At 39.5% G+C, this 24,969-nt stretch overlaps 1 protein-coding gene across 48 annotated transcripts in view; it reads left to right on the forward strand.

The window, feature by feature from the left end:
• The window catches only part of NCOR1 (nuclear receptor corepressor 1), a 168,722-nt gene that overhangs the window by 102,970 nt on the left and 40,783 nt on the right, over positions 1–24,969 (forward strand). For 40 of the 48 annotated variants that reach the window (XM_051824416.2, XM_070061434.1, XM_070061440.1 and 37 more), the window contains 5 exons: positions 919–1,045; positions 7,342–7,897; positions 11,895–12,024; positions 14,666–14,861; positions 19,646–19,806. In XM_051824416.2, the coding sequence (XP_051680376.1) occupies positions 919–1,045; positions 7,342–7,897; positions 11,895–12,024; positions 14,666–14,861; positions 19,646–19,806 (1,170 nt within the window). The remainder of the gene's footprint in view (positions 1–918; positions 1,046–7,341; positions 7,898–11,894; positions 12,025–14,665; positions 14,862–19,645; positions 19,807–24,969) is intronic. The other 8 variants (XM_051824428.2, XM_051824429.2, XM_070061444.1 and 5 more) reach the window with 1 other exon arrangement.

Below are 24,969 nucleotides of genomic sequence, written 5' to 3' on the forward strand. Positions count from 1 at the left end.
AATGAGCTGGATCAGAAGAGGAGTAGCCAGGACATGTACTGGAACCCCTATGAGATGCTGGCACTGTAGATGGCAGCTTTACCCGCTATGCCATTGTGTTGGCTGTGGGGACATATTTTTTTAAAAAGAGATATTTGACTTCACAAATTTTTAGATTCACTGGCAAGACCAATGGTAACTTGTATATAAAAATAATTCTTAACTAATGAAGGAAGTTGATTATAGCATTTATAATAATGCCAAAAATACAAAGTTACTTACATGCCTTAAAATAGGAGAATTTTAACTCTTGTATATTGATATAATGTTTTTATAGATTTATTAATACAGATAATTTTGAAGAATTCATAACATAGGGAATGTGTTCAGTTCATGACTACAGTAGATTTTGTAAAGTAGGATATACAACTACATAAAGGCCATGGGCTGTATTTACTATATATATAAGGATTTATACATTCGTACATGTAGTATATGCATCTTGAAGACTAAAGGAAAATATACCAGTGTACTTAGAATTAGTTGTTAGAATTATGAGCCATTTTAAAATCTATTTTATTCCACATTTCAGTGTACATGTTATCTTTAGTAGAACCTAATGTACATATTACTAGGAAGATTATCTGGAGTAGAAGAGCATGGAGATTTGTAGTTTCAGAAATGTTTTGATGCTACTTTTAATCAGTTTGGTGAAATGACTCATACTCACAGAAGATCAGTTAGTGATTGCTCAGATGTGCTTGTTGCACTTTAACCAGAACTATTGTCAAACATACAGTTTTTTTGTCAGTTTTCTACCAGGGTTCTGTATTATTTCGGAAGGGAAAAGACTTGTTTTTTTTTTTTTTTTTTTTTTTTTTTTTCCTTTTAGTTATGCCAATCATCTGTCATTTAATTGACTATTGTTTACTTCTTTAGGCCTCACGGAAACCTCGGGAAGAGCGAGATGTGTCTCAGTGTGAAAGTGTCGCTTCCACTGTTTCTGCTCAGGAGGATGAAGATATTGAAGCCTCCAATGAGGAAGAGAATCCAGAAGACAGCGAAGGTATCTCAGAATCTTAGATTTCATCTGACTTCCGCTATCCCGAATTCCTAATCTTTAGCTTAGTTATTTGTGTAGGAATTGCTTGTTTAAGGAAGAGTGTTTTCATGTTATGTAGACTTTAACCTTGAACATAATGTCTGTATTCATATAACCAACAAGTATTTAGGTGGCACTTAAGATAGTGTAGGTGCTACAGCCAAAAGGTTTTGAAAATGGCGGTCCTGCTTCAGATACTAAGTACTTGTGGAAGAACATGTCTGTGCATCGGTATCATTGCTGCGTTTATTTGTCAGTTGATGTCATCAGTTACATTTTCCTCTTTTTTTCTTTACTGTGAGTTTGATTTATTTCATACCTTCTCAAAGGATTTATGTACCATTTACTGTAAAAAGAATGAATGACTCTACAAGTAGGGAAAAATACCAACCCAAAAAGTTAAGGAAAAAAATTTTTTTAATTATTTAAATAATTAAATTAATTTAAAAGGTTTAATTTTTGACAGTTTTCTGAAAATTTTTTTCTTGAGTTTTTGCTAAAGGAAACAAAAGTACTTAATTTATTTCAAATTTCAGTTTCAAGTTTTTATGGATTTCTCTTATAAATTGAACTGCTTCTAATATCGAGATTTTCATAATGCTCTTAATAGTTCTTTGCATATTAAACATGTTCATGTTTTGTGTATGTGAATATTTACTCCATCTCATTTGCCTTTTGTTTTATTTTTGAGTTACTGGAGTTTAAATTTTATGTGTCATTAGAGCTGTTTATCTTTTTCCTTTATAAGCTGTTATATCTTATGTAAGCTTGGGAAGTTCACTACCTTCCAGTTTTAGAAATACTAGATTCTGTTTTATTTTTTTCTCTATGGGCGGTTGTTTTGTAAACTTAAATGTGCTTTGCTTTTAAATAATAAGTGAACTTTTACTGGGAGGTTTTTGTGAAAAGTGAGGTGGTTGTTATAAGCATAAAGAGAAGATTGGAGCAAGCTGGGCTAGTTGAAGAGCGCTGCAAACAAGAAAGACAGTGTGGTATGTTTATGGTCCTCTCAAAGAGCTCACCAGATTTTGTCCCCTTTTAACAGGTTTGTATCTGGCTGCTAGTGATCCTGGGGTTATAAACGAAAATGAAATCTGTATTCAGTTGTCCTCCTCAACCATGGTCTGAAAATATTTGGAGACCACATGCCACATTTCCATAACTTTCATCATAGTGTATTGTCACAACTGTTCAGCTTAGGATTCATTATTGTTGTTAATCTCTTATGCTGCTTAATTTATAAATTAAACCTTACCATAGGTGTGTATGTATAGAAAAAACATGGTATGGGATTTGAGCCTATCTATAGTTGCAGGCCTCTGCTGGGGAAGTCTGGAAATGTCTTGCCCACAGATAAAGGGTAACAACTATATTAATCTCCTTGGACTGCCATAGCAGAGTACTGTAACCTGAGTGGCTTAAACCGCATACATTTATTTTCTCACATTTCTGGAAGCTGGAAGTCTAAGATCAAGGAGCTGGCAGAGTTGCTTTCTGATGAGGACTCTCTTCCTGGCTTGCAGATTGCCAGCTGCCTCCTCCCTTTGTCCTCACATGGCCTTTCCTCTGTGTGCACTCCTGCTGTCTTCCTTTTCAACAACAGTCCTACTGGATTGCCGCCCACCCTGTGACCTCATTTAGCCTTAATTACCTCCTTCCAGCCCTGTCTCCAAATACAGTCACACTGGGGTTTAGAGCCATAACATAGAGATTTTGGGATGGGGAAACAATTCAGGCCGTGACAAAGCCTGTCCATGGGTAGGCTCGCAGATTCTCAAAAACTAAGAACCAAAAAATGACTCTTTTTTATTTTCTTTCTGTTGTTTTGTCTTAGTGTGTGTTTGTTTTCAGATTGTTAGGTATGGTATTAAAGTAATGTGTCCATCTGACCTAGTGTTAGGTAGCATGTTCACATCCTACAGGTGTTTGCCTTGTGACATCGAGAATAGTTTCCTATTAATAGGACATGAACTTACCAGTAGAATCCTGAGATCTCTCAGTTCTTTTTGATTTAACTTCATTTGGAAAGCATTGAAGTAAAGAATGTAAAGGCTGTTTACATGGTTTATGATTTCACACTTAATAATCTTAACGAGACACTATAGATGCACTGTTGATTGTGTGGCAAGCCTCTTGCCAATGGAAGAATGAAGGCAGCTGCTGAAGGGACAGTTAATTCCTATGTCTGTTTTCCTAAAACACATCTGACTCTGTGAGTATCTTTCACGATCACAGGAGTTCAAGCAGAAAGGCTGAAACTTTACCAAAATTTGCATTTGTTTTTGTTCTCTTGCTTCAAATCACTCCTGAAGGATTTTTGTATTTTTAGGAGAAAAAGGTAGTCATATTTGACTGCTAGTTGGTGATGTACTTATCCTTGTGTCTGTACTGTTTTGTGGTTGGGAGAAGATAATTGAAAAATGCTTATGTTAAAATGATATCTGCTGCATAATCACTGCCATACCTTGATTTTAAAGATAAGTGACTTGTCAGTTTGCCCTGGGATTTAAGGCTTGCCATTGCTATATAAATAGAAGTGAAGGTTGATTTAAGGTTTTTTGTTTGCTTCTCATTATTTTGATAGCATCTTTCACTAACAGTAATTGCTACTCTATAAGTCCTTCCTACTTATGAGGTACCATATCAAGTTTTTGTTGGTCTGTCTTTTGTTTTATTTTTGAGACTTGATCTCCAGGGCTGCACCCATCTAACTACTTAATATTTCCATGTAGATGTCTAGGAACCACCAAATTCTTTCTGCTTTGCCATTCCCTCTCCTCAAGTCTTCCCTGTGTCAGTTAAAGTTCTTTTGATAACATTCTCTCATACCTCACATGCAGTCTGTCAGCAATCAGATCCTTTTCTCCACCTCCTTTTTAAAAAAAAAAAAAAAAAAGATTTACTTTATTTGTAAATCAGAGGAAGAGAGAGAAATACCTTCTGTCCACGGGTTCACTTCCCATATGGCCACAACAGCCAGGACTGGGCTAGGCCAAAGCCAGGAGCTTCTTCCATGTCTCCCACGTGGGTGGCAGGGGCCCAAACACTTGGTGTTTCCTCCACTGCTTTCTCCCAGGCACATTAGCAGGGAGCTGGATGGGAAGTGGAGCAGTCAGGACTTGAACTGGTGCCTGTATGGGATGCCAGCACTGCAGATGGTGCCTTAACCCACTGGACCCCAGTGCTGGCTGCAACAGTATTTTTTTGGTTGATCTTTGTGCCTTTTTTTTTTTTTTTTTTAATTCTAGTTTTGTTCCTTTCACTCAGCAGCCAGAGTGCTCTTTATACATTGTAAATTAGATCTTGTTTCCTATACTCCAAATCCTGTAATATTTTCCCATCTCATTTGGAATAAAAGCCAAGGCTTTACTGGGTCTTTTGAGGTCCTGCCTGAGTTCCTTGAACCTCTGAACTTCCTGCCGCTACCTTTTCTGCTTATTCCCTCTGCACCAGCCACATTGCCCTCTTTGCTGTTCTTGAGTCCAGCAGCACCGTTGCCCTCCCTTGCCTGCTCCCCCCAGTCCCTTTCCTAGGTTGTGTTCATGCTCACTGTCACCTCCGTCAGGCATGTGTTCAGATGTCACCTTACCCTCTGTAATCCCTCCTCACCCTCTGCTCCCCAAATTTTGTTACGTAGTCACTGCAGTTCCTACCACCTGACTTGCCACATTTATTGTTGTCTTTTACAATAGAATGTGGGTTCCATGAGAGCAGATACTTTTCTTTTACAGCTGTTTTTTTTAAAACAGGTATTTTCTTTTTAAAGATTTATTTATTTGAAAGGCAAGGGTTACAGAGAGGCAGTGACAGAGAGAGAGAGGGAGAGAGATTGATTTTCCATTGCTGGTTCACTCCCCAGATGTCCGTAACAACAGGCACTGGGCTGATCTGAATCCAGGAGCTTCTTCTACATCCCCCATGTAGGTGCAGGGGCCCAAGGACTTGGGCCATCTTCTACTGTTTTCCCAGGCCATAGCAGAGAGCTGGATCGGTAGTGGAGCAGCTGAAACTGGAACCAGCGCTCATATGGGATGTTGGCACCGCAGGTGGCGGCTTTACCTGCTATGCCACAGTGTCGGCCCCTTTCAATGCTTTCTACCTAGAATCTCAACTCTATATGCATAGTAGGTGCTTTATACATATTTGAATGAATGAAATAATGAATTTGTAGAGATTTTTCAAACTTTTTTGGATGGTCATGTAAGTTTTGATTTTATTGTGGCTTCAGAGTTTCATGTTTGTGTAACATATTTCTACATATTCCCCAATATTATGTGTATCTGGTCCTAAATTTTCTTCTAAACATTTTTAAAATCTTTATTCCATCTGGAATTATTTTATACGTCAAGTAAGTTAAGGCCCATGTTTTTGTTGTAAAGAGCCAGTTCTAACAGAAGATTTTATTGAATAAATATTGATTTTAAAATACCTCCTTTGACATATCTTAATTTTCTAGGCATGTTAACATCTGGACCTTGTCTTGTCCAGCTGCTGTGTGTGACCTGTCATTGTAGCAGTTCTCCTATGTTCAGGTGCACTGGCTCAGTTGTCATTTTCACTGTTTGCAGACACATTTTCTCCCACTTGATTACTTTCCATTTTCTTCGATTTTCTCAAAATACTCTGTTCTTTCATATGTATGCTAAATTGGTTTATCTAATATCAGACGCTTTTCTTACAAACTGTTTTATGGATTCTTGTTGGAAGTGTGAACATCTGTGTATCCTATTTATAACAGTGACAAATTGGAAGTAATCCAAAAATTCAACAGAGAAAAGGTTAAGTTAATTTAGACTTTTCATGACCTTACATTCATTCCGTAATTCAGCCAATATTTGAGTCTGCTGTGTGCCAGGCACTGTGCTTGTCACCAAGACTTCAGAGAATAATAATATATGATCTCCATCTTAAGGAATTTATGGCCTGGTAGAAACAGCTGATAATCAAATAACTGTGAACACATGCCAAGTTGTAACTCTAGTGCTATAAGAGCCTAAGGAACAGGAGCTAACTTGGTTTAGGAAGCTATGGGAAGCTTTTTAAGCATGTGATGTTTGAGCTGTTTCTACAGGAAAAGTAGATGACAGAACCTTTTAGTAGGGCAGAATGGCATGTACAAAGTCTCTGTGATGGAGGATGTATTGAAGCATTATGAGAACTGAAAGGCCAGCTGTGTGCAAGATAAACTGGAGATGCTGCCAGGCAGACTTTACAGGCCATCCTAACACCTTTGGAACTTTATCTGAAGAGTGATGGGTCTCTATTGAAAAGAATAGAGAAGGGGAGTGAGTGAGGTGTTACGGTAAGATTTGGCTTTTAAAAGGTCACTCTGGATTTGATGAGGAGAATGGTCTGAGGTGGAAAGTGAGAGGAGTCACTTACAGGCTAAAGGGGTGCTATGAAGCTGAACAGAGTTTTTGAATTAAAGGGATATTTTCACAGAGAAAATCAGCCAGGCATGGGGATCTATGGAAGGAAGCTTCCAAAGGTGACCTCTAGATTCTGGTTTGTAATTGGATAGTAAACACTAGAAATAATCTGATTTGGGAGTATTGACAATAGACCTTTGATTTTAGTAAAGATGTCAAAAGTATTTAAACTGTAATTATAAAATGATGCAAACAACATGGGGAAAGACCTGTTACATTAAATTAAAAATCTATGAAGTATAACTCCAGAAGCTTCCTGTCCAGTGTCATACTACTAAATATCTACTTGTGGCTTTTGAATGCTTGAAATATGACTAGTCCAGATTGAGATACACTGAGAATATACACCAAATTTAAATTTAAAGGCTTAATACCAGAAAAGGTAAAGTTTTACTAACTTTAACTTTACCGATGTGATTTGGATTATATTCCCACTGGACAGGGGTCATTCTGGAATGTGATCTCTACTGGGTTTAAAACACACACACACACACACACACACAGGCCTGTAAAATTGTGCCAGAACATTGCCAGTTATGGCCATGGGTGTTGTTTAGTTTTGTTGTCCTGTCTTTTGTTTTTCAGATTTCATATAAATTATTTTTAGACATTTAAAAGCCTTTATGCTTTCGATTTCAGAAGCTCGAGACAATTTAATCTTTCTCTCGCATACCCTCTGGAAAACTTTAGCTTTCTCAGTGGCTGTAAATACTTCAATGAGGTCATCCAAGGAGTGTAATTCATCCTAAACAACCACTTTCAAGCATGGTTTCTGTCACCATCTGAAGCGTGTTCATTATCAGATTTTTATGCTGTATCATTATCTTTAAGGTGCTGAAAATAGTTCTGATACAGAAAGTGCTCCTTCTCCTTCACCAGTTGAAGCTGTCAAGCCCGGGGAAGACAGCACTGAAAATGCTCCATCGCGAGGAAACCCTGAGCCCGTGGCTGAGCTCGAGTCCTCCACTGAGGCAGCCGCACCTGGTGCATCTCCTTCCTCAGCAGCTCCGAGCACAAAGCCAGCTGAAAATGAAAGTGTGGAGACCCAGCCGAACGACACCATCAGCACTGAGACGGCAGAGCCGATGGACGTAGACCATCAGGATCGCAGCACTGAAGCAGCTTCTACTCTTGATACCCCAACCACTACCAAAGCAGACTCTGTGGATGTTGAAATTAGGGTGCCAGAAAACAATGCTTCTAAAGTGGAAGGTGATACCAAAGAAGGAGACTTGGAGAGAGCCAGTGAAAAGACGGAGCCTAGAGATGAAGACTTGGGGGTGGCCCAGCAGATAGATGCCCAGCGACCCGAGCCCCAGTCAGACAATGATTCCAGTGCCACGTGCAGTGCTGATGAAGATGTGGATGGCGAGCCGGAGAGGCAAAGGTGAGACTGCCTCCTTAGTATTACCCTTTTATTACTCTCAGCTGCTGGCAGGATCACAGCATGGTGCTGGCTGCAGAGAGAGGACTCCTGCAGTGACAAGTTATAGTTCGTCTGTATAATTTCAATATTGGACTGTGGTGTTCATCTGTTTACAAAACCAAGAACAATTGTATGATCATTACTTCATTTCTTAAAGAAACATTATAAATTTTTCCTATATCTGTCTTATTATATATCCTATGTGATAGCAAAAAAACAAAAGATGGAATTTCAGCTGACAAAGTTATAACTAAAACCACAGATGACTGTCATGCCTTAGCATGGTAGCAGTGGCATGTGGTGTGATGGAGTTGGAGGTGAGAGGTGTGGCCTCAGCTGTGCTTTCCTCTAAGGTGGTACAGTCTCCAAACCAGGCTACCCCTGCAGCATAGGAGATGTAAGAAAATGCTAACAGGAGAAACATTTTAAGTGTTCTGAAAATACTTTAGAATTTTTTTTTTTGATAAAGATTTATTTATTTGTTTGAAAGGCAGAGCTAGAGAGGTCTTCCATCTGTTGGTTCACTCTCCAGATAGCCACAGTGGACGGAGCTGGGCTGATCCAAAGTCGGGATCCAGGAGCTTTTCCGGGTTTTCCACGTGGTTGCAGGGGCCCAAGAACTTGGGCCATCTTTTACTGCTTTCCCAGGCCATAGCAGAGAGCTGGATCCAGAAGAGGAGCAGCTGGGACTTGAACCGGCACTTATGGGATGCTGGCACTGCAGGTGGTAGCTTTACCCGCTATGCACAGTGCCAGCCCCTAGAACATGTTTTAAATACAAGTTTTTTATGTCAGTTAAATTTTTAGATGGTTCATATTTATAATTTACTAAGGGGTTTCCAAAAAGGTTGTGGAAAATGTTCCTTAATTTTTTAAAAAGATTTATTTATTTATTTGAAAGAGTTACAGAGAGGCAGAGGCAGAGAGAGAGAGAGAGGTCTTCCGTCCATTGGTTCATTCCTCAGATGGCAGCAACAGCCGGAACTATGTCAATCCAAAGTCAGGAGCCTGAAGCTTCTTCTGGGTCCCCCATGTGGGTGCAGGGGCCAAGATCTTGGACCATCTTCTGCTTTCCCAGGACATAGCAGAGAGCTGGATCAGAAGTTGAGCAGCCAGGACTTGAACTGGTGCCCATATGGGATGCTGGCATTGCAGGTAGTGGCTTTACCTGCTACACCACTGCACCAACTCCCCTTAATTTTTTTTTTATTTTATTTTATTTTTTTTTTAAGATTTATTTAGAGGCTGGTGCTGTGGCACACTAGGTTAATCCTCTTCCTGTGGTGCTGGCATCTCATATGGGCACTGGTTCTAGTCCCAGTTGCTCCTCTTCCAGTCCAGCTCTCTGCTGTGGCCTGGGATAGCAGAAGGTGGCCCAAGTGCTTGGGCCCTTTCACTTTCATGGGAGACCAGGAAGAAGCACCTGGCTCCTGGCTTTGGATTGGCGGAGCTCCAGCCATTGCAGCTGTTTGCAGAGTGAACCAATGGAAGGAAGACCTTTCTCTCTGTCTCTGTCTCTCTCTCTCTCCTCTCTCTCTCTTTTTTCTCTCACTAACTCTACCTGTCAAATAAATAAATAAAATCTTTTAAAAAAAGGATTATTTATTCTGAAAATCAGAGTTACAGAGAGAGGGAGAGACAAATACCTTCCAACCTCCGGTTTGTTCCCCAGATGGCCACAACAACCAGCACTGGTCCAGGCTGAAGCCATAAGCTTTATCCAGGTCTCCCACACAGGTGCATGCGCCCACATGGGATGCCGGTGCTTCAGGCCAGGGCATAAACCCGCTGCACCACAACACCGGCCCCTAATTGGAAGTCTTTCCTGGTGTTTGCTTTTTCTTGAAGAAAGTGGAATCACCTAGAACCATAGTTGGATGACAGATTAGTACAAATTCTAGTGTGCATTAATCAGAAACTCAGCCAGATCCTGCCTTTTGTTGACCTTTCTCTTCCTTTTTTAACAAGAAAGAGACTTATAGCCATTCAGCAACCAATCTACTCAGGGTTCACCTTTACCAGGTGTCCTGGAGTCTATATGTTTCCAGTCCGTATGTAGAGTACTTTATATTATTTATTTGAAAGGCAGAGTTACAGAGTGGCAGAGACAGAGAGAGGTCTTTCATCTGCTGGTTCACTCCCCAGATGACTGCAATGGTCCCGGAGCTGGGCCGATCCAAAGCAGGAGCTTCTTCAAGGTCTCCCATGTGGGTACAGAGACACAAGGACTTGGGCCATCCTCTACTGCTTTCCCAGGCCATAGCAGGGAGCTGGATCAGAAGTGGAACAGCCGGGTCTCAAGCTGGCTTCCATATGGGATGCTGCACTGCAGGTGGTGGCTTTACCTACTACGCCACAGCACCAGTCCCCCATACTTTATATCTTATATGCTCTATAGGGAGATTTGATACTAAAATAATAATATTGAGCATTACAGTGACATTCTCTCAAAGTATTTTTGCGTAATAGAACTATCATTAACCAAATTAAAATAGGAGTTCTGCTTATCCATTGGCTTACCAGAAGGTTTAGCCAGTTTTGATCATTTCTTTTTCTTTCATCTCATGTAATCTAAATTTAATTTTAATGGTTTATTTTGGTTTTTAACTGGATTAAATGTGAATGTGTTCAAATTGTGTAGTTCTTTTTAGAAAGCATTCATTAATGAAACTTCTCATTGTAAATAAGGATTATCTATGTTTTTTGGTATCTATATGTGTACATGAGTGAAAAAATTGGTTTAGCAGTTATCTTAAAAGGTGAACATCCTAGTGGATGAACATGACATTAGGCTTGAAATTGAGAAGCTGCTTGTAAAAATGTAATTTCTGAATGATACAAACTTTCCATCACTTCCAAACTACTGGAAAACATGCTTCATTTTCTACATATTTATTATTATCCTTGTTCTTTATATAATATGTAAATTGTTTCCTTTTATACTTTCTGATTTTCTTACCAACTTATACATTTAAATTTATTCACCTTCCCCCATGACTGTGACAGCATTGGTAAATATGACAAAGACCGTAAGGCATGCCACTGGTACATAGTTTCTTGGGTGTTCTAAACTCAAGTGTAGGTATAGGAATCAAATGAGTCAGGTGGCGTCATGTGGTCATGAGTAAACGTGGCAAGTGGAGGCGTGCTTTGGAATGAGACGGCTGCCAGACTCAGCCTGTGGGAACACTGGTTTCTCCAGTGTTGGTTCTCCATTTTTCACGAGAAGCCAGAAGTTTGCAATTTAGGGTGAAATTCTCAATTTTAAAATGGTAGCAACTACTGAAATGTTTAGAACAGTACTCTGTGATTCTAGCAAAACATCCTGTAACAGGTAACTAGTTTTAAATCTTAGTGGTACAACAGGACTGAGTGTATTTTAATGGCTGTTGACTAGGAGTTTTTTGTAAATATAGGTGATTGAATTCAAATAAATTTCAGCCTGTAAGTCAATATTAGGATTTTCTTTTTTATTATTTAAATATCGTTTAAGAGTTGATGTGTGCCCGGCATTGCGGCTCACTTGGGTAATCCTCTGCCTGCGGCGCCAGCACCTCGGTGTTCTAGTTCCGGTTGGGGCACCGGATTCTGTCCTGATTGCTCCTCTTCCAGTCCAGCTCTCTGCTGTGGCCCAGGAAGGCAGGGGAGGATGGCCCAAGTCCTTGGGCCCTGCATCTGCATAAGAGACCAGGAGGAAGCTCCTGGCTCCTGGCTTCAGATTGGCACAGGACGCCGGCTGCAGTGGCCATTTGGAGGGTGAACCAACGGAAAAGGAAGACCTTTCTCTCTGTCTCTCTCTGTCTATAACTCTGCCTGTCAAAAAAAAAAAAAAAAAAAAAAAAGAGTTGGTGTTTGTGTGTGTATGTGTATTAACTTAGAAGGAATAATTATATGTTTGAAGTCTCTTTAAGCAAAAATATATTGATTTATCTTTTTTTTTTTAAATTGACAACTGCAGAATATTTCCTCTGGATTCAAAGCCTTCGTTATTAAACCCCACTGGATCTATATTGGTCTCCTCCCCAATAAAACCAAATCCGTTAGACCTGCCTCAGCTTCAGCATCGAGCTGCTGTTATCCCACCAATGGTAAGTTTTCAATGTAAGAAAAGTGAAGTTGAAATGTAAAGACCTCTATAGACATATTTTTTCTCTTCTGCAGTTGATTCTTAATGTTTTTTTAAAAATATGAAAACCACATTGCGTGAAATTAACCGTCCTAACCAATTTTAAGTATATAATTCAGTAGTGTTAAGTGTATCCACATTATTGGGAAACTGATTCACAGACTTTCATCTTTTAAATCTGAAATTCTGTTCCTTTTAAACAATTCCCTGTTCCTCCTCTCCTAGCCACTGGTAACCATGCTTCTACTTTGTGTACCAGGGAACTGTTTTCCCCACAACACTTGATTTAGATATGTTTGTCTTATCCTTGCATCACCCAGTTCTCCAACTGTCTGGACACCAAGTAGGTGTCCTACAACTCAACTCAGTTCTGATCAGCTACCCGGAGTTAGTGTGAGATGCCATGGCTATAAGGACTCAGTCCCACGGATGGCCCTCACTTTACAGAAAGGCCAACCCTGTAAGTATTTGGTCCTCCAGTCACCTGCACTTCAGTTCAGTGAGGCCACAAATCGGAGCATCTTCCCACCCTCCCTCTCACTGACAGTTTTTACTTGAATGAATCACAGAACTCAAGAAAGTGCCTTACTCACTGTTATGGCATATTGTAAAGGATACAGCTCATGAACAGCCAAATGGAAGAGGTGTATGGACCAAGGTATCATCCCCTAGGTGTTCACCACCTTCCCAGCATCTCTGTGTTCCAACAGGGAAGCTCGCTGAGCCCCCAGGGATTTTATGCCTGTCTCTGATGATAATTGGTAAAAGTTACGTGTGTGCTTATGATAGACTTGCCAGAACAAATTGGTTTACTTAAACAGGTCCTTGTTGAGTATCTGCCTAGTTTAAAACAGCATTTCTTTGTGAAGAGTTTTATTTATCTGTTTATGTATTTGAAAGTCAGATGACAGAAGCAGCAGCATTCCCCAAATGCCTGTGATAGCTAAGATTGGGCTAGGCCCACGCCAGGAGCCAGAAATTCCATCCAGGTCTCCTACCTGGGTGGCAGGGAACCCAAGTACTTGGGCCATCGTTTGCTGCTTCCTGGGCACATTAGCAGGAAACTGGATTGGATTCAGGGACAGGTATCCCACGTGTCAGCTTAACCCACTGTGCCTCAACGCCCACCACTTAAGATAAAATTTTATTGCTGTTGGGAATATTTTTGTATCATGGTCTATAACATTAAAAAACCTTAGCAATTGTTCTGGATAATAAAGCAGAGAAAAAAATTCTTGATAATGGCACAATGGGTAAAGCTACTGCCTGTAATGCTGGCATACCATATGGGTGCCAGTTTATGTCCTAGCTGCACCACTGCTGATCTAGCTCCTTGCTAATGGCCAGGGAAAGCAGCAAAAGTTGGCCCAAGTGTTTGGGCCCCTGCTACCCACATGGGAGACTTGGAAGAGGCTCCTAGCTTCAGCCTGGCCCAACCCTGGCCATTGTGACCATCTGGGAGGTGAACCAGTGGATGGAAGGTCTCTCTCTGTTTCTCTCTCTCTCTCTCTCTCTTTCTCTAGCTCTGACTTTTTATATTTAAACAAATATTTAAGAATATAAAATGTAATTTCTTATGAGGTTAAAAATTTCTGTGGATATTCAGAGAGGAAGGAGCTTTTTCTTAGAGACTTTAAATTCCACATAGGAAATAATGTGATTGAATTAAAGCAGGTCATTTGGCTTTATAGCAAAAGGAGAAATAGCCTTGTTTATATGTAAAGCAAAGGTTATGTGTGTTTTAGAATCAGTGAAAAAGTCCTACTATGGTAGAGGAAAACCTTCAAGTCTTCAGATAATCGGATCTCTTGGGGTTCCTAGTGCTGTTGGTTATTTGTGAAGTGTTTGGCCATGAACTGTGTTCTGGCCTATTTATTTAGCATTAGACAAAACAGCCTGAGTTCTTTTCTTTGTGAAGTAGGAGAAACAGAACTAAAAACAAGCAAGCTTGGGAAGCAGCACCGTGTTTTTCTGGATGGCTAGGGAGCCTCTCTGAAGGAGTTGATGAGAACTGGCTGTGGGAAGAGAGAGATGGATTACTCAAGGATGATGACCAGGTTTCTGGCTAGGGCAGCTGAGATTCCATTTCTAAAAAAGATGATGAGCACTAAAGGAGAAGCATTGAGTTTAGAAAACGCAAAGTCCTGATTTGAATAAGTTCTGGATTGCTTTGAGATATCCAAGAAAATTGTTAGGCAATTTTATATGTAAGTGTGGGATTTGGAGAAAGTATCTTAGAAATAGGAACTAGATGTGTCATTAATGTAAGGATGACATTTAAACCCACAGAAGTGGATGTGGTAATTGAGAGACAAGGATGTAGGGGTGGGACCCTAGGCCAGGCCACAAGGAATGTGGCCATTATAAGCCGAAATCATATGGATGTGTTTTAGCTTCTAATTTTAATGTTTTATCATAGTTTTTGTGATTTACATTGTGTTCAGCTCTGAAAAGAGCTGTCTAGCATTTTAAGCATTATTTTTGAAGATTAAAATGGTAAAATAGGCTGAACCAGTAATATGAATGAAATAGCATTACTTGTAACAGATGGCAATTATCACTACATTGGTTATTGGCATATTTAGATTTTTTTTCTTCTATAGGTTTCCTGCACCCCATGTAATATACCAATTGGAACCCCAGTGAGTGGCTATGCTCTCTACCAGCGACACATTAAAGCAATGCATGAGTCAGCACTGCTGGAGGAACAGCGGCAGAGGCAGGAGCAGATTGATTTGGAATGCAGAAGTTCTACAAGTCCATGTGGCGCTGCCAAAAGTCCTAACAGAGAGTGGGAAGGTAGGTGGGTGGCACTACCACCAGAGAGAACTTCCCTGAGGGAAAACAAAACTAAGCCCAAAAGTAGTATCTTTTGTGCTTTATATGTTAAGGGCTAATCAACTGATTTTACTACATTTGTCCCTAATAGATACAATTCCTTCAGTTGACCTTAGGTGAACTATTAAGGAATGTTAGTTTTATTGACTAATATTATTGATGGTAGTAACATTGTTCTGGTTAATGCGAATTTTCTAATACCCATCTTTATGCTGAAGACTTTATCAGAGCCACGCTTTATGCTCCGTTCGTCTGAATTTTCAGAGTAACCGAGAATTGTTGTCTTGTCCTTGATGCAAATCATGCACAGCAGCATCATGTTCTAATTCTGTGATACGGTGGGAGACAGCTTTTTCTAATGGATAGTGCCAGTCAGACCCTGGCTTAACTTTACCCTGGCATTTGCCAACTGTGTGGCCATAGTCAAGTCACTTAATCTTTCATAGCATTAGACTTCCCATCTATAAGGTGACAGTAATAATGTGTATTACCTTGCAGGGGTTGTAAAGTTAAGAATGAGCGTTTAGTATTATTATATACAACACTTGACTCAGCATGATTTTATGTATAATATAGTGTATGCTAATTAGCATCTTAGTATATTCTCAGTGCATTAGTAGATACACTATTATAGATACAGTAGATATTGTGGAGGCACCTATCAGTGTTATGTCACTGTTGTTATTTCAGGTGACACATTTGAATAGATGTGTGCTGTTGGAGTTACAATACACTTTTACTTTCTTAAAATGATTTCTAATTTTTATAAAGAATTAATTTACTTGAAAGTAAGAGTGGCAGAAGGAGAAAGAGAATAAATGAGCGAGCCCTTCTATCTGTTGGTTCATTCCTTCAAATGTCCACAACAGCCAGGGATGGTCAGGCTGAAGCCAGGAGCCAAGAACTCCATTCAGGTCTCCTGTGTGGGTGGCAAGAACTGAAGTACTTGGCCATCATCTTCTGCCTCTAGTTTCATTAGCAAGAAGCTGCATCAGAAGCAGAGGCGAGACTCACTCGTAGATGTGAGTCTCTTCATCACTTCAGGATGTGGGAGTCCCAGGCAATGACTATAATAAATTCTTCTGACATAGAACAAGAATATGCATGGGTATTCTGGGTTTTAGTGAATCCAAGGATTATTTGTATATTACAGAGTGCTTAGCATGTAAGAAGATAGTACCTTATATTGATAAATGGGAACTGGGAGCTTTATTTTATTTTATTTTATTTTAAGATTTCTTTATTTGCAAGTCAGAGTCAGAGAGAGGGAGAGTGAACCATCCACTGGTCTCCAGGTCTCCCATGTGGGTCTCAGGGGTACTGGTACTGGACCGTCTGCTGCTGCTTTCCTAGGTGCATTAACAGGGACCTGGATCAGAAGTGGAGCAGCTGGGACTTAAACTGATGCTCCTGGGGGCTGCAGGCATCGCAGACATCAGCTCAATCCTCTGTATCACAGTGGCAGCCCCAGACCTGTGATCTTTAAAATGTCATGCATTTCAACACTATTTAGTGTAAAATAGAAACTGGAGTAGCTACCTGATTCTGCCAAATATCTGCCCCCTGCTCAGAGACACACTAGTAATGAGTTATTAATTACATAACACACTTTGGGCTGGCGCGGTGGTGCCCTGGGTTAATCCTCTGCCTGCAGCGCTAGCATCCCTTATGGGTGCCGGGTTCTAGTCCCGGTTGCTCCTCTTCCATCCAGTCCAGCTCTCTGCTGTGGCCTGGGGAATTGTTTTTACTTTCCTGTAGTGTTTACATGTATTGTCCAATTTTTCTGATGATGTTGAAGACTTTTTCTTGTAGTGAAGTAACTCAAACTTACACATGTAGAGATAAAGTTAGAATTGAGTTTCTAAAGCAAGGTTTAAAAGAGTTTATGCTTCTGTGTAACTGAATTCAGTTTGTTCTGGGTTTCTTTTGTTTCTCCAGCTCTGGGTACATGGTGATCTAAATAGTTGTGTTTAGAACCAGCTAGATTTCCATTCTTTTTTAAAAAATGTTGATATTACTGGTGGATTTTTAAATATATTACTAGAAATTGTGATCAGGCAATGAATTCTTAATACAATCATCAATTTAAATTCTGTAGAAAGAAGTGATTTTTCTTTTGAAGAAGGTTTGTTTCATAAATCTGTTGACTCAGAATTAGGACACTTAATTCATCATACTAATATAGCAGAAAAGAAAACTATCTATCATCTCGATAGATACCTCAGGCACAACATCCATTATACACAGTGAGACACTGTCATTCTGTGGTTTAGAGCTACAGAGTCTGGATTTTACATTGCTTTTCAAAAGTTTCTGGTGCTATGAAGGCAGTTGGGCAATTAGATTTGATTCTTCTTAGCTTTAGTTTCTTTGTGAAGGCTGAGATATTTCATGTAATACAGTGGTGCCCAGCACTTGCTCTATTGATAATACAGTAATTGTTTCTGATTTTTAAAAAATATCTGAGTAGACAAAACTTTATATACCTTTGGGTAATGAATCCCTTTTGAAACCAATTATAGATTTTAAAACTTAACAGTGAAATAGTAGAGACCTTCATAATGACTAAGAACGAAGAGGTATCCCATCTCTTAATGCAGTGTAGCTGGAGAAGAGAAGTTTGAATATTTGAATAGGTAAGGCAAATTGTAACTTAAGGATAAGACTATCAAAAGATTATCAACCTAGAAATCCTAAAGGAATCAATTGAAAAGTTATTAGAGCTAAAAGGAAAATTGAAGCTTCTTAGAAAAAAAGTAGAAATTCGCATCTTTCTGATACATCTACAGTATTGTGTCAAATATACAAACATGTATATATGAAAAGGTGATTTTCCTAGCAACAGAATATTAAATATGTAGGAATAACTTTTGACAAGTAATGTACCAACCTATATGAAAAAAAACTAAATTCCTTTAATAGAAAATTCATTATTATAAAGTATATAAAATCTCTACTATTTATAAAGCAAATTAAATGGAAATTCAAGTGATACTTTGAGGAGAAAGTACTGAAAATGTTTTTAAAACTAAATTTATTTGTAAGGACAAATGGATAAGAATAGGAAAAAGAGTAGTGAAATGAATGGTAATTTTTTTCTTGCCATTTTTTTCTACACATCTAAATGCATAGAGATGATTTTTACTTTGTGCTGATCTGATTTTCAAAAATCATTCCAGTATGTCAATTTCATTTAAATAAAGACAAAATTATTTATATGTATTTAAAGTTCTTAATCTGACTATATTTTGGCATGCTCTGTAAATGTTTCAAGTTATTTTATACTGTTTGGAATGTTATTTTATACTGTTTGTGTGTTATGTAATCGTCATTAATATTATTACAGTTATATTCATGGTTTTAGAAGTTCTGTAGGATTTTTTAATTAGCTTGATCTGCATCTTTGAAAGTCTTCCATTTCTTAAACTTATTTTTCTCAATATTAAGAAATGAGCATCAACAGGCTGATTTTAAGAGTTGAAACCCTTGAAGAACTTAGCTGTAATTCAGGCTAGACTTGAATTCACAGAATTGCTTGCTAATCTGATGTTTGCCTGTTGTGATTCTCTTGCATGTGGAAACACTTGATTCTCCTTAAGAGGAAAAGAAACATTTTTTTGTCCCTTAAAGAGAAAAATTATGTCATTTACATAGAGTTAGATTGAGAGTACTTCCTAACCTCTCCGTGGAAGATCCCTCACCCCCAGGAATTTCCAACTTTGATTGTAGTATATAGACTAGATCTGCCCATGGATGGTGTGGGCTTGGTCCTTTCACACTTACTATTATTTTGATAACTTTAACTTTCATAGGAAAATCAGTTGCCTATATGCCTTACACTGAGGTCAGACGTGCTCTAGAACAGGAAGAACAGGTGCACAGTACCGCAGCAAGGTCAGCCTCACTGTGTAGGCTCTCTCCAAAAGAAGTCAGTTGAGCCACTCCACAGCCTGATATGAGAGCAGCCCGCTCTAGTGTCCTGCTAGGTGAAACTCCTCAGTGCAGTGGCTGCTGGCCATCTACCCATAGAGGCTCTACGTGGGTGGGTTAATCTCATGAATGAGCTGCTCTGCAGGACACGTCCTTGCTGTTTGAGAGCAACCTCCTTGTTTCTCTGCATTCCATCTTCAGTTGTATTCCATTGAGATTCACTGGGCCACTGGGAAATGTATGTCCATACTTTTACATTGTGATATTGATTAGCTTTTGATTGAAGAATGTGTGTATTTTCTGACATTCTCGAACTCCACCATCCCTCTTCGGCCTGCAGAAATTCAACTGTTCTGTGAGAGCCAGGCAATTAGTGTTGCTCAAATTATGCAGCATGAGGAGAGGACGTCTCACTGGTTGTCGGTCGTGTCTGCATAGTCTGAAGCAATGATAGCAGCTGGCCCTTAAGCACCATTTTTTTCTCACCTGCATTGTGAGGTCAAGAGTGACAGAGAGTGAGAAAAAAATCATTTAAGGTTGATATTTGCATAGACTAAGCAGAAAGCATTTGAACGAGTATCAGCTTGGAAGCTCTGATGTGAAGGGAGTTGATGTTTCAGCCTCACAATACCATTTGTGACGTGATCATGTATAGAGGCTCAAGAGAAAGAAGCTCACAGTGGAAATGTTCATCCTTGACTTCATTTTATATCTGTCATTTAATTTGTGATTTGCAAATTTAGAAATGGCTGAGATAAGTATCATGTTGCAAACGAGGACATTGACTATTTTAAATCACCTTTTCCTTTTCAAAGTCCTGCAGCCTGCTCCCCATCAAGTGATAACTAATCTTCCTGAAGGGGTTCGGCTTCCAACAACTCGACCAACCAGGCCGCCACCACCACTCATCCCATCGTCCAAAACCACGGTGGCTTCCGAAAAGCCGTCTTTCATCATGGGAGGCTCCATCTCACAGGTAAAATGGCTGTGCTTTGCTGTAGATTTCCTGTTGAATGTCTCTTAGGAGAAACTTTTCCCTCTTCCTCGTGCTAATTTGTCAAGAGTACTGCTAAAGAATAATGTATCTGAATATGAAACTTCCAGAGACAATCATCAAGAAATGCAGCATTTGCTATACTCTGTTCATAGTTTGAGTGGCCAGGGCATACTACCTGTTCTGACTTACCAAAGGCATATGTTTGCCCTGAAGTTTAGTGTAATGTAAAGTAGACTGGAGTATTTTCAACTAGTAGAATATTTATTTTAAAGACTGTAAATATTAAATAGTTTTTTATTTACTTTATAGGAAAGTCCTGCTTTATTTTGATTTTGGCCATTAAATCTTCCTGGTGTTTTTTCCTTTTTCAGTTGAGATAGGATTTGAGCCTAATAGTTCAGTCAGTTTTGGCTAATGTGTACAATGTGACCCAACTCTAATCAAGTCACTGAACATTTTCATCACTTCAGAAAATTTTTCCTGGCTTCCCGAGCAGGTCTCCTCGCCACCACTGTTATACTTTGTTTTCATAGGTTCATCTCGCTTTTTCTAGAACTCCCTGTGAAATGAATCAAACTGTATACATTCTTTTATGTCTATTTTCTTTAATTTGGCATAGTGATTTTAGGGATTCAGTCAGGTTTTTGTGTAGTAAGTACTTTTCCTCTTTACTGCTGAATAATACTCCATTGTTGGAACAGGTTGTTTATCCAACCCTGTTGGTGGAAACCTGAACTGTTTCTACATTTTGGCTACTAAGAATATAGCTGCTTTTAACATTCTTCGAGTAGGTTCTTTGTGGACATGTAGTTTTCATTTCTCTAGTGTAGTTATCTGGGAGTGGGGTGTGTGTGTGTGTGTGTGTGTGTGTGATTTCCTAGAGTAGTTTTGTATTTGTTCTGTTTTCTGGTCAGTCTTTTTCATTTTAGTCATACTAAGTAAATGTGTAGCAATATCTCATTGTTGGATTTTGAATTTCCATAACAACAAATGATGTTAAGTACTTTTTTGTGTACTTGTTAATTGTACATCTGTCTCTGTGATGTAACCACAGGTGGAGCATCCCTAATCTGAAAGTTCAAAATTGAAATGTTCCCAGATGTAAAACTTTGAGTTTCATCACACAAGTGGAAAATTCCATATTTAACCTCATATGACAGATTGCAGTCAAAACACAGGTGTGGGGGCCGGTGCTGTGGCATAGTGACACTATGTGGGTAGCTGATGTGGGTGCTGGTTCATGTCCTGGCTGCTCCACTTCGAATCCAGCTCTCCGCTAATATGTCTGGGAAAGCAGCAAAAGATGGCCCAAGTGCTTGAACCCCTATAAGCATGTGGAAGACCCTAATGAAGCTTTTGGCTCCTGGCTTTGGTCTGACCCTTTCCTGGCTGTTGTAGCTGTTTGAAGAGTGAACCAGTGGATGGAAGATCAATTGATCTCTTTCTCTGTTTTCCCCCATCATTCCCTCTGTCTCTCTTCTTCTGTTCCTCCCATTCTCTAATTGCCTTTCAAATAAATCCTTAAAAAAAAATAAAGCCACACAGGTACAATAAAAATATGTATAAAGTTACATTTGGGCTATGTGTATAAGGTATATAGAAACCATAAATGAATATCCCTTGGATATTTAATTAGGTATATACAAATATTCCAAAATCCAAAACACATCTCTCTGGTCCTAAGCATTTTAGATAAGAGATGCTCAACCTATATTAAGAATTGTCCGTTACTATTGAGTCTTTCTGTTACTGAGTTGTAGAAATTCTTTATGTATTATGGTTGAAAGTTCTCTATTGGATGGATGTGTATTAGAAATGTTTACTCTATTTGTGGCTTGTCTTTTTATTTTCCTTGATGTAGTATATATATACTCCTTTCCCCTTATGATTAATTCTGTTTCATTAAGATTTCTTTGCTTTTTCCAAGGTTGTGACATAATCTGAGTTTTCTTGTGAAAGCTTTCTAGTTTTGAATCTTATGTCAAGGCCTATAATAAGTGTTAAATAACTTTTGTGTGTGGTATGAGGTTAGAATTGACATTCAGTTTTCCACTTAGATTTCTAGTTCCAGTGCCATTGGATGAAAAATTTTTCATCCTCCACTTGACTGCTTTACTGCCTGTGTTAGAAATCAGTTGGCTGTGTATGTGTGTGTCTATTTCTATACTTTGAGTGCTGTTCCCTTTCCCTTGTCCACGCTTTTGTCAGCACCACAGTTTTGATCTTTCTAGCTTTATAGTAGTGATTTTGTTTCTTAAGATTATTTTGTCTATGATATGTCTTTTGCATGTCCCTATAAATTATTTAATCAGTTTGTCAATTTCTTAAAAAGCTCAAAGCCTGGGATTTCATTGGTATTGCATTAAATCTACGGATTAGGGGGTAGGTGCAGGGTCTTAGTTCACCCGAATGAGAATGGATTGGGTCCAAAGAAAGGTAAGTGCGCCGCTCGCTCGCCTGTTCCCCAGCCTCCCGATCCCGGATATGGTCAGACGCAGTGGGGAGTCAAGTCAAGCAAGCAAGAACTCAGTTTATTGCGCGTGTAGCAAAGCCTTTTAAAGCACAAGACTGCAGGATTACTGGGGCAGGGCATAAGGACCAACCAATTACTTAAAAGGTCATTTTACAGGGTGATTTTCTACAGGACCAGCCACATGTCTGTACACTCGTCATCAGTTGTCGTCACCTCCCCTGATGCTGCACAGGCAATCAACTTTGGTGGTAGACAACTTTGGATACCGCCCACCTTACTTCCTTTGGGTGCCATCTTTGAATTGCCTCCTTTGCCTGATTTCCCCACAGTAGGATTGGACAGTATTGAATCCTCTAATCCATGAATGTGTATTTTATCTTTTTTTTAAGATTTATTTATTTATTTGAAAGCCAGAGTTACACAGAAGGAGAAGCAGAGAGAGAGAGAGAGAGAGAGAGAGAGAAGTCTTCTATCCGCTGGTTCAGAGAGAGAGAGAGAGAGAGAGAGAGAAGTCTTCTATCCGCTGGTTCACTCCCCAGTTGGCCACAACCGCAAGAGCTGTGCCAATCCGGAGCCAGGAGTTTCTTGCAGGTCTCCCATGCGGGTGCAGGGGCCCAAGGACCTGAGCCATCCTCTACTGCTTTCTCAGGCCACTGCAGAGAGCTGGATCAGAAGTGGAGCAGCCTGTACTTGAACTGGCGCCCATATGGGGTGCCGGTACTGCAGACGGCAGCTTTACCTGCTACACCACAATGACAACCCCTATTTTATGTTTTTATAAATGATACTATTTAAAATTTTTAAAAATTTTTTTTTATTTTTATTTTTTGATAGGCAGAGTTAGACAGTGAGAGAGAGAGACAGAGAGAATGGTCTTCCTTTTTCCGTTGATTTACCCCCCAAGTGGCCGCCACGGCTGCGCGCTGCGCTGATCCAAAGCCAGGAGCCAGGTACTTATCCTGGTCTCCCAGGCAGGTGCAGAGCCCAAGCACCTGGGCCATACTTCACCGCCCTCCCAGGCCATAGCAGAGAGCTGAACTGGAAGAGGAGCAACCAGAACAGAATCCAGTGCCCTGACCCATACTAGAACCCAGTATGCCGGCGCCACAGGCGGAGGATTAGCCTAGTGAGCTGCGGCGCTGGCCTAAAATTTTTTATATCCCAGTTCTTGCTATTATATAGAAATATAATTGACTTCTGTATTTTCATTTGCCTCCTGTAACATTGAGTTAGTGCTTCTAGTAGGATTTTGGTTTTTAAACTCTTTTTTTTGTTTTGGTGGATTTCTTTATGTATGCATGTTGTTTGCAAATGAGGATAGTCATATTTCTTCCTTTCTAACCTTTAGTCTGTGTATTTCTTGTTTTATTGCACTGGCAAGATAAAACTTTCAAGTGATATTGAATAGAAATGCTGGGATGAAGGCATTCAGTACTTCACAGTTAGCTATGATGTTAATTGTAGGCTTCTCATTACTGCCTTTAACCAAAATGAAGGGTTTCCTTCAATTCTTAGTTTGCTGAGTTTTTTCCCCTCTCAGTTTTTATACTTCTCAGCATTTCTATTTTGTTCTTTTTTATGATTTATTTCTCTTTGATATTCCCTTTTGATGAGACCATCATTCTCATACTTTGCTGTAATTATTTACATGTGATTTTAGTTTTTTGAACATATTTATAATGGCTGATAAAGTGTGTGTATTAAGTGCAAAGTTCAGACAGTTTCTGTTCACTGCTCTATTTCAGATGTGTGGCTCCCACTTGTTTCTTAGTTTGTTTAGTAATTTTTGGTCAAAGCTGGGTATTTTATATAATGTGGCAACTCAGGAAATCAGATCTGCATCCTCCTTCTGCCACCCTGGGCTTATTGTTTCTTTTTGTCCTTTTCTTTCATTTTCATTTATTTTATGCTGACTTTATTCCCAAGCCATAAGTTTTGGTTTCTTAGTGTCTTCTGGGCTGTCTGTCTTCTGTGCCGATCCTCTGCTGGTTTAGGGACAGTTTGTTTCCTTTCAGTGAGGATCATTTCCATGTGGCACGGGGAGCTCACGTGTGAGTTCATCCCAGCATGCACTCTGTAGGGGTGGCGGTGCGTCTTGGGGGCTTTGTTCAAGTGAATGTGTTCAATGGCCAGAGAATCTACATCCAAACCCTTCAGTTCCCTATCATTCTCTGCATATCTAAGCAGGTACAACAGAAACTCAGCACTCTTTTTGGCCACTGACCCTGTGTCCAGCCTCACTGCTTGACCTGCGCACTCCCAGCTGCTCCACCATTGCAATGGCTGAATGACTTGCTTGCTTCTTTCATGTGACATCTTTCAGATACTTGAGAGCTTTTTGGATGTGCATATCCTTGATAGCCTGGGCAGTTTCTCAGGTGTTCTTGAAGTAAACACAAAGATTGGAACCTCTTGATTTGCATGATTTTGTGGGATTTTTCTGAGTCAAGTGAGTAAGTAGCGAACTATCACCCAAGACCACACAGGAGAGGGGCTTGTTATTTCTATTTCTGTTTTCAGTTGTTGTTTATTTGTTTAATGACTTTCTTGAACTAATTTTGTAGAATCTGAATTATTTGTCATACGAAAGTTCTGCTTGGTTAGCCTAGTGGTCAGTTAATGATTAGAGAATCCCCAAATTCGTAAAACCATTAATTTTCCAGTCTTTG

The sequence above is a fragment of the Oryctolagus cuniculus genome, chromosome 17 (assembly GCF_964237555.1).
Source record: "Oryctolagus cuniculus chromosome 17, mOryCun1.1, whole genome shotgun sequence".
Lineage (NCBI taxonomy): Eukaryota > Metazoa > Chordata > Mammalia > Lagomorpha > Leporidae > Oryctolagus > Oryctolagus cuniculus.